At 34.1% G+C, this 10,446-nt stretch overlaps 1 protein-coding gene across 1 annotated transcript in view; it reads right to left on the reverse strand.

The window, feature by feature from the left end:
- Positions 1-4,792: 4,792 nt before the first annotated feature.
- LRRIQ1 (leucine-rich repeats and IQ motif containing 1) overlaps positions 4,793-10,446 on the reverse strand; it is a 116,623-nt gene continuing 110,969 nt past the window's right edge. The window contains exon 26 of the mRNA XM_009325353.1: positions 4,793-4,932. Within this exon, the coding sequence (XP_009323628.1) occupies positions 4,793-4,932 (140 nt within the window). The remainder of the gene's footprint in view (positions 4,933-10,446) is intronic.

Here is a 10,446-nt window from a genome sequence, read left to right on the forward strand (position 1 = left end):
CAGCATCTATGTCACCAAAATAATGGAGGAAGCCCATCTGTGCTCATGAAGAACAACCCATTTGTCCAGCTGCTCTGCAAGTAAGCGTAGTCCATAACGTCACTCATTTCAACTTCCTGTCCTTGCAAGGATGGCCAGTCTGATGCAGTTACACAATATTGCTACTAAAAATCTCTCTGAAAACCCAGTCCCTGTCCATCGGCCATTGTGGAACTTCATGAACATCTCTCCAGCAGGGATTTTAGTGCTAACAAACCCTCAGAACAACTTGGCACCCAGAAAGTGCCTTGAGGATGTATCCAAAGACATGTGGCCAGCACTTTCCTGTCCACCATCTACCTTGAAAACCAGGGACGCAGTTCTCCACAAGACTCAACAGCTGCTTTAGACTGATCTATTTTGTTAAAAAAAAACGCAGGCCATACCTATGTCTCGTGCCCTACTCTAGGTACATTTTTCTGCCTCTGTGTGAGAGGAAAGAGGTGTCCCATTCCTACTTAACCACAGCTACATCCATGACCAGTTGGCATCCCACATTCATACATATATATATACACACACACCACACAAGCTCTTACAAGTGCTGCGGTAGTTCACTGTGGGCCAAGATCTCCATTCTCTAAGACCTTATGCAATGACGAAATCAGCAGTCACTGTGATTTGTCTGCCGTCCACAGACTACTGGCCAAAACTCCTATGCTTTTCACAACTCCTATAAAAAATAGAATTAGTTAATTTGTTTTTCACTTATGACTGTAAAAAGAAATAAATAAAGCAACAAAGTTTGCTGGTGTGAGTTGGGTTTTTTTCAGCTAGTACAGCTAAGTACAAACAGCTTGGATCTCTGATGTGATATCAGGCTACTCAATCTTTTATAATATGGTTGAGTTCCTTTCCTGCCTTTTTGGGGCCATGTGGTAATAGCTACTTTTCATACGTGTTTTTCTCATTACAGAAAAGCATATTAAGATATTGCAGTGTCCCAGAATATTAGCCTGGCTTCCATTAATGCTAATAGGAGTAACTTCAGTGTGTATCAAGGAAAGACTATACCTCCATAAATATGCATTGCCATTATCATGATGATATGACACTAAAATCAGAGGGATATTAATCCAGTACATTCCTCATAATGCATACAGCAGTTGTAGTGGGAGATCAAGTGGCAGTTTTGCACCCTTGTGTCTGAGGCCAGATTTGGATGCCACTTGTGGCATGTTTTTGAAAAATGTAAACATTACGTACAGAAGACACTCCTTTAATGAATGCATGTTTGAATAATAGGATTATTAATAATTAATTATAATTATTTACTAAGTAAAAATGTGACACCAACTCACCCTGCATCAAAGCAATGTCTATCCTACAGATACATTGGCTCCCTGCTATTTTAAGATCTCTTAAAACAAGAAATCTATTTGAGCAATAATCTTTTGAGTCAGCATGGTTACTGTTTAAGTGTCTAAACAGGTAAGCAGGAAAATCTGCCTATTATTCAGTGAGAAACATTTCCTCACGATGTTTTTGTCATTCAGGTGTGGGTTGTCTGAGTACCATTAACACCTCGTTCTCATTCAGAATATGCGTTTTGGGGAGCATTTTTTCTGTTGCAGCAGGTAATGATGCTCCTAATGCCACCGTTCAAGCGACAGAGGGTTTAAAGGACTACTGTGCTTACCTGTTCAGGTAAGTTGCACAGGAGACACTCCAGGGATCCGTTCAGGAGAGCTCGCAGAAAGCTTTTCAATTCCATTTGGCGAATGACAGCCATCAAAGGATCAATGCATAAATGCACCTCGGTTGTTTCATTCTTAATTTTGAATGAATGCTTTTCTACATTTCCGAGACTCGAGCTTCATACATCCAAGGAAGATTTTTTAAAGAGCGTATTCACATGAAGTCCCTCCTCCTTCATGTTAAAGGATCTACCGGGAACAGAAAAAAGTGCCGAGGAGCCGCGAAGAGGTCTGGAGCACTGCAAAGGCAGTAGCACATCTAGAAACATGCAGTTTCGGGGATTTGTGGTGCAGGTTTTGCTGGGCCGTTACTGTGACTCACAGCCGCTCTCACATCAGAACAGATTGCCAGAGAAACTTACTTTTAAGAATATGTTCTTGTCCTAAATGGGAATTGCTGTATTGGCAGTAGAGGTGGAGGGAGAAAGAAAAGAAGGAAAAATAAAAAAAAGGGAAAAAAAAAAAAGAGAGAAGGAAAAGAAAACCCAAGAAAGACACAAAGAAAGCACGAAACGGCTTTCTGCTGTGCAGAATAGGGCTTGAAAAATTCATGTCATAAATGTGTCGCCATGTGCAGCATTCGTGTTACTTCTGACCTTGCATACTGTAAGGTGTGACTACGAACAGCAGGCATTTGCCCAGATTTAGGGTTGCTTCACCTTATTCCTGAAATTCCAGAAAAGGTCTTTCTGCTACCTTGAACAGAAATTGGACCTTGCAATTTTATCCACATTTGACCAGACACACTGTACTTTCAACACTGCAATTTGTAAAAAATGTGTTGGATACAATAATAAGACATCATCCTATTACACATTGCAATGTTATGTAATGAAAACAGCAACATATTTTGGCATACTTTATAACTTAATTTCTGTTGGGTATGCTACTTAACCTATGCATGACAATATCGCTTATGGAATAGCAGACTAAGCATATTATGAACGTGAAAAGGCATGTCAGCGAATATTGTCACTCCGATTTGTAATTTAGTAAATTGTATGTTAAAAAGCTACTATTTTCTCTTTGCAAAATAAAATGCCTTTAAAAATGTTTCCAGAACATTTTATTCAGGCTTAGAGGTATTTCTCATTTAGAAACACCTGGAAAGCAAAAGAGATCAGGTATGATGACTTTTATAGAGCAGATCTTTTTTAGAAATAGAGGTAGATATAGATACAGATGATACAGATATAGAAAGATTTATGAAATCTGAAATACAAATCTTTCTTAATTACAGCTGTGATTATGTGATATTATGGACACTCTAGACATATAGAGGGAATAATCTGCAAGAAGCATTAAACTGTGAATTGCTTGATTTTGCATTTTGATCTCCAGTTAACAGCCGTAACAGTGGTGTTATCTATTTACTGGCCATACTGCCATGTACAGTGGCAGACATTTTGAACTAACAATGTTTTTCCTACAAAACATATATCCTTGATGATACAATCGAAACCACAGAAGCTCCAGTCTTTGGGGGTGACATTTAACAGTCATTATATAGCAGATCTGGAAATTCAGTTTAACACTTACTACATACATTGGGAAACTAACTAGATAACATAAGCATCTAGTGAATATTTTATACTCTGCTGACAGCCACAGCATTTCTACAGTCAGGCTGAGCAACCTTCACTGATCATCATTCCTCAGAAAGGTAAAGAAATCTTTTCTGAAGTAGGCTGCACTGACTTTTCAGAAGTAAAATGATAATAAAAAACAGCACGCTGATTCGAACGAGCAAGGTTATTTACTGGAGGTTTTCCATGAGATCAGCCATCTTTTAATCTGAAAATGAATGCGAGTATTCACAAAAATGGAGATAACCGCTTTCAATCTATAGTCATATGTGTATGTTAGCATAAAAAGCACCTCACAAAATAATGTCATATGTAATTTAAGTACATTTTAAAAAGAGCCGCAACATAAGAATTTACGTTCTTTACTGACTGAAGTTTCAAGCCCCATTACCCTCCCCACCTCTCTCTCAGTCTGTGGGGGGTTGAGGCTTCACAATATTGGACAAAAACAGATGAGAAAACACCAAAGACAGACTTCTCTAGATCCAATTAGCAACTTCTACCCTCAAAGTGGAAAACATTAAAATAATGTTAGGCTTTGAAATCAAGGAACATTTTCTGTCCTGTACGTTGATGGACAAAGCATTGACTAGAAGTAATGAGTTATATACTCATGAATAGTTGAGATATAGTATTTCTTCTCTTTCTCCAGATCTCTTCGCACCACAAAACTTTTGCACATGGGTCTGAAGGAGTGTGGCTACATGAACAAATAAAGTTGGGTTAACAGTGTCGTGTAGATGTAATGTTACATTACCCCAGAACAAAATGAGAACCTAGTAAATTTATTTTTTTCTTTAACCCTCTAGGAAAATGTTAGAAGTCTTTGAAAGTATAAAACTATAACAGGCTGCTTTATCATATTATGACCATAATTCAGGATGAAAGCTCTAGAGGACTTCTCATATTACTAAAAAAAGATAAATGCATCCCCACCATTTGTAGGTCGCTGCAAATTTTTGCTGCTTCAGTAAAATATTCTAAACAGACTTCTCTAAGACTGGCATTGCTGGCTGTTATAGCTCACAACACAGTTTGCAAGCATGTATTTTATTTGTAAGAAAATGAGAATTCAGTGTTTTCATATGTAACATACATCACATGAGCGTGAACCATTATTATATTTGCACATCTCAAGCAGTTCTTATAACCAAGCCTAAACTTATTCACTGTACAACAATCCTTGCAGGGTTAATCAGTTCTGCACTCTACACCACATGAACATATAAGCAATTGAAAACACAAACTATGATAACTTACTGACAGGTATAAAATACTTTGACAAAAAAAAACCCAACCCAAACCACTGTAACCATGTATAATAAAATAAGTCAAATGCAGTTAACTGAAACTGTTTATATTGGTAATAAACAGGAATCCAAAAATTGATATTCACAGGCTTAAAAAGAAACAGCTCTCCATATGCTCTCCATATCTGATTAAATCAACTAGTTAAATTATCTCCAATATTCAGCTAATATTTTTAAGCTTTTGCCTTTTTTTGCCTGCTCCCCATCCTCCGCTGAGCTGCACTGGATGGTCTCGAAATGATATCCGTTCTTTATGAGATGGACCCAAATGTGATTTTTCTGGAGCAGTTATATTCTTTTCTAAACAATAAACAGACATGTGAAATTAAAAAACAAACAAACAAAACTCCTGATTTCACTGCGTCATATTCTTTTTAAGATAATAATATCTAATTTGATAGCACACAACTTTTATAATTATGTATCACTAACTGTTTTAAAAGTAATACAAGTATTTTCACAAGGTAGTACATTTCTAAAAACAAACTCCTTATCAAAATAGACAGGAAAATTACTACACAAAATTATCATATTTTTAAAAGTGCCACTATCAATCCATTTTGAACACATTTTAAACACATATAGAGATAAGCAATGCTTTTGACAGAGAAACTAGTAATGTCATTCATCCTTCAAGTGGATGAAGAACTAGTTCAGAAGATATCTCTAATTAACAAGTTATTGTTTTATTATATTAGATGAAATAAAAGAGAGAGATTTCTTTTTTCCAAAGCCCAGGAATACTTAAACTTTGATGCTGAATGGTGCCATAGCAAGTTTAAGCACACATAAAAATACATGAAATAATCACTTTCATTGTCATGCATACAGAAATGTATGCATGTCTTGAGTAATTTAGACAGTCGTTTCTACAAAATACTTACGACAATTGTTTAAATAAAATAACCACTAAACCTGACCAAAGGTATGATATTTATTTTACACAAACCAACACTTTACAGATGGAAATATCTTTCTTAGGCGTCTGTAAGGAAGAAAGCATCTGTGGAAGACGACTCAAACTTTGCAATAGAATGATATGATGTTCACAGCACAGCAGTTTTTTTTATATATATGTATATATATAAAAATATTAACATGCTATCTTAGCTTATAAAATAAAAATTTTACAAACATCTTTTTGCCACCTATCAAAGGAAAAGATTACTAACTACATATTTTTAGTAAGTATTTTTGGTATTTTAACATTTTAGTACTTTTAAATAGCAAAATTAAATTTCTCACAATAAAGAGTCCCCAAAAGATTAAAAAACAGCTTAAACCATATGACTGAATATAATTCTATCTACTAATATATACAACATAGCTATAAATTTCAAACAGTAAGAACTTCTTTGTTTTCTCATGGATGCTTTTCTGTAGTCTGCTAGATCTAAATGTCAGGAGCTTTTATCAGCCTACAGTTCCCTTTTTTATGAAGTTTTAAATTATTGCAAATGTATTTTACGAAATAGTTCTCTCTTTTTGCAATCAAGAGCTTTCAAGTATTTTTAACATGATGTCCGTTTGTTTTCTTATGGTTCTACAGATGTAGTAGATTGGTTTTTTTTCTTAAAATGTATAACTTTAGGTCTACCTGATAAAGGTTTAAAATACGAATGTCTTGCCTTTACAGGATTCCCAGTTTCCTTGTCTTTGGATCTTTTCATTTAACACCTCAAATGGTAGCAGATCTCTCTGGTGCAGAAAGGCTTTTGTTAAAGAGCAAAGAATAAAGTTATTTAATCAAGCAGTAAACTTTCCATTAATTCTTCTGACTGGGAACCATAACATATTCACTGAAGGCTGAAATCCTCAAATTAGTAAATTAAGTGGTTAATTTAGTGAAACTTCAAAATAAATCTAACATGGTAATAATATTAAAAAAAGTTGCACCCCTTTTTTAATTTAAAGAGATGTTTTCTGAAGTTGCAGACATTGTTAAACAACAAAAACAATTAAGACTGGAATATGTTCTTTGTTAACAACAACAAAAAAAGGAAATAGATATTGCATGTTTAGACTGGAAGTTTGGGGCTAAATTATGCTTGAGACTGATTTTCCTATGCACTCATCTTCAAGGTTGTATCAATAATAAAGGTAAACTAGACATACCAGTTATTTATTTCTGTATTTTGACAAAACAAATATTTTTTTATTACATGATTTTTAAGACAGAATAAATACAAATGCCAGAACAAAACCACCATTAATAAATTTGAAAATTAGTTTAGAAGTGATGGAGTCAATGTAGCAAAACAGGAAGTCAACCACATCCTAATTGCCTAATCTGGATTATTTCTGGACTAACAATCTCACTTGTTTATGAACCTGTCTGTGCTGCTAAATATTATTTTCATGATTTTAGAAATCTGTAAATGCAGGTTTTCTGGCTTTCCACTTATAACTATATGCAATTCATTGGAAGGGATATAGCATCCTTCCATTAGTATGAAATGTATATTATTATTCCATTAAAAAATCCCCAAAGACTTGCTGTAATTTGCTACAAGAAACTTGTGAAAAGTCTTCATAAATTACTAATATTTCTTTTTATTTTGGCAGAATAACAGCTGTGTCTGTGATAGCATGAATTGTGCTTGTCTAAACTTCAGAGTCAAAAGTTCACAATTTTTTAACTTTATTTTTAATTGTAACTGATTTATGCATTGTTTAGAGGGTAGTCAAATATTTTGTGAGTAAAATGTAATAACTTATTAATCTTGAGTGCATATAAGCTGTCTGACAAAACAACGTTTTAGATGTCTGTGAGAATCATAGCTCAGGATTTGGAGACCCTCAGTAACAGAGCAGGATAATTTCCTTAGCCTGAAGGTATTTTTGCAAAATCCCAGATACTCTAAAGGTGTAGACTCTCTGCTCTCTTGAATGCAGGTTTAATAAATCAGAGGCTATCCCAAAGTCTGACAGTCACAGATCTCTTTTTCTTTATCTCACCTGAAGTGCTGGTTAGATTTCCTAGGGTCTGCTTTAAACTTTACTATACAATAGTGATCTAGACAAACTGAATCAAAGCATAAACTACTCTGTATTCTTTCTTTCCATCCTTCACACAGTTCTCAGAACTTCCAGCCAAATAAAATAAAACAATTCTAGGGAATGATCAACTAATTTAGAATGAAATATCTACAATACAGGTTTGTTGTAAATCACTCCCTTTGTATGTCCCATCTTCCCATCTTTGAAATGGGCATAATTATGCTTGCTCTTCTGATAAAGCACTTTTGATATCTGCTAACTAGTACTAAGGATGGGTATTATTATCAGCACTGCTGTTCCAGTTATCAGTCTAACTGGACTGATGAAAGACAGAACTGGCATGGAGATCCAACAGCCTATTCCCTGAAGAAGAATTCTCAAACACAGACATGAGTCAGACTGGCATATAAGCATAGTGAAGTTTGCTTACTCCTATTCATATTATACCTAATTCTCAGATGTTATTTTTACAGACTGCTAGTGGCTTAAATATTAATTATGATTGAAAACCTGTGTCATAAAGCAAAGAAATACCTAATTTACAGTGAAGGTATTAGTTAAATATGAGAAAGGTTTTTATTGCAGTTCTTTCTCCTAGAGTTTAATGGAAGAACAAACAGAAAGAAAAATGGAAATATAGGAATGGAATGCATTGCAAATATAGGACTTACCCGATTTATCATACAAGTGCCCACAAATTACTGTGCTTATTTTTAATTCATGTCTTTTGTTATTTCAGTGAAAAATCTAGGTATGAATATTCTTGTGGTGAACTAAGAGCAGCTTTGTACTTAAGTAGAAAGTAAGCACCTAGCTAGAGTCTTGCAAGAAGTAAAAACACTACATATAAATTAAAACTAAAACTCAGTTATTTTGTTGTGAATACCTGTGTTTACAACAGGTTTTCTGATTCTACATTATTCAAACAGGCATTTTTTTTTATTTCAGAAATATTCAATAAAGACAGCTCCATTAGCAGATGGTTAGAATTTTGTCTAGATCAAGGGGATGAGGGAAGACAAGAGAGTCTCTTAAGAGATGACAATGTCACTTTGAATTAAGAGACTGAACCTAGAAATGTTCCTTAAAAATACAGCTTTGTTTTTCTAAACAAACAAACAAGCATATTAAAATGAATAGGCAACTGATTCCTTATTATATTTGTTTCACTTATATTTGTTGTCTTTACTTATATTTATTGTGCTTTGCTTCTTATACTTGGACATAAATACATTTATACCTGCTCAAGGAAAGTTGTGCAATTTTACTGCTTTATGAGATTTTTTATTTTAAGAAAAGGGGAGAAAATAATAAAAAGTGGGAAGGATACTTAGTTCAATGTACAGAGAAATAAAGCAAAGATTCACCAAAAACAACGATTGATAGCAAATGAAAATATTTTGCGTTTTTTAAAATGTTCTACCAAGCATACACCTGAAGTGCTGCAAGGTCAGATATTCAGGTGTTATGAAAAGATTAAAAATCTCCGTGAGATCCTTTAACTGTTCTTCAGGGTGTGCTTTATTTGAAAGTCTTACTTCAACCTCAAGAGTTTTTTTGAGAGAGCTTATAGATTTCTCTTACAGCATTGCTAATTATGTGAACAGTTTTTACAGCAAGCTTGGATTTGCAATAGCTCCATTTTCCCTTAAACTGCAATGTGTCTTGCAAGACAACCGGTTCATGTATTAGCACATATGAGTGAATAAAATTACTATTATCAGAACTTTTTGATTGGTAAAATAAAAGGTGACATTTAAAGTCATATTTTGCTATAAATATAAAGAGATCTGTAAGGCATATCTTTCATTAGTACGCATACATACACACATAGGTATGCACATGTGTATTTGTGATTTATGAATAATTGTAAGCATGATCAGATACTTTCTTTTCATGTTATGTTCCATGAGTATATTTGTAGTGGGCCTTACTCAAAGGCAACAACAGAAAGATTCACATTGTTTCAAGCCCATCTATAAGTATTTTTACTAAAAATAAATTAGAGCTATTACATTGGTTTTACTCTATAAAGTACTGGTACTTTTGACAACCATAATAATAATAATTTTTACCATTACTGGTACTAGAATTAAATAGAACCTGGCAAGTGTATTAAGTATAATTTAACATGATATACAGTTATTGTAATACGCATTCATATGGGAACAAAATCTTAGCCAAGAAAAGCAATTTAATTTCTCCTACCCTGAACTAGGCTTTGGAAGACAGGCTGTAACAGTTATTTACTGTACTTTCATTTAATTGCAATATTTGACTAGATGAAGCTCCAGTATAGTCTGAGAGATTTCCAGGTGCCTGTATATATCAAATAACCATTTCTTTTGAGTATGTGCTGAAAGCTTGTCTTGGGTTAAGTTAACATGCTTCTATTTCTAAGCAGTCACTTTTCTGTTGTTTAATCTGTTTTCTGCTATTGATTTGTTCTGGTCTTTTTTGGTTAAAGCCTGGGTCTTTTAACAAATGTCAAGGTTTACATATCCTCTGTTTTGATAAGTAATGCAATATGTAAAATGCTTTGAATGAAATTCTTGGTGTCCAAGAAGAAAAGCTTTGTTAAACAGGTTATGATAGAAATTTTATGATGTATAGTAGACGTCATAGGGCATTTATCGATCCACCTAACATTGTGTGTCTGGAGATATAATTTATTTCAAAGTCCTTACCATATTGTATTACTTAAGAGCAAATACAGCTTAAGAAAGCATGGAGAAAAAACTTCAACATTTTAATGAAAGTGACCAGAACGAATCCTTAGCAGCAAAGCGTTTACATCAATTTAAGCTCTGGAAA

The sequence above is a fragment of the Pygoscelis adeliae genome, unplaced genomic scaffold (assembly GCF_000699105.1).
Source record: "Pygoscelis adeliae isolate BGI_AS28 unplaced genomic scaffold, ASM69910v1 Scaffold196, whole genome shotgun sequence".
NCBI classification, from domain to species: domain Eukaryota; kingdom Metazoa; phylum Chordata; class Aves; order Sphenisciformes; family Spheniscidae; genus Pygoscelis; species Pygoscelis adeliae.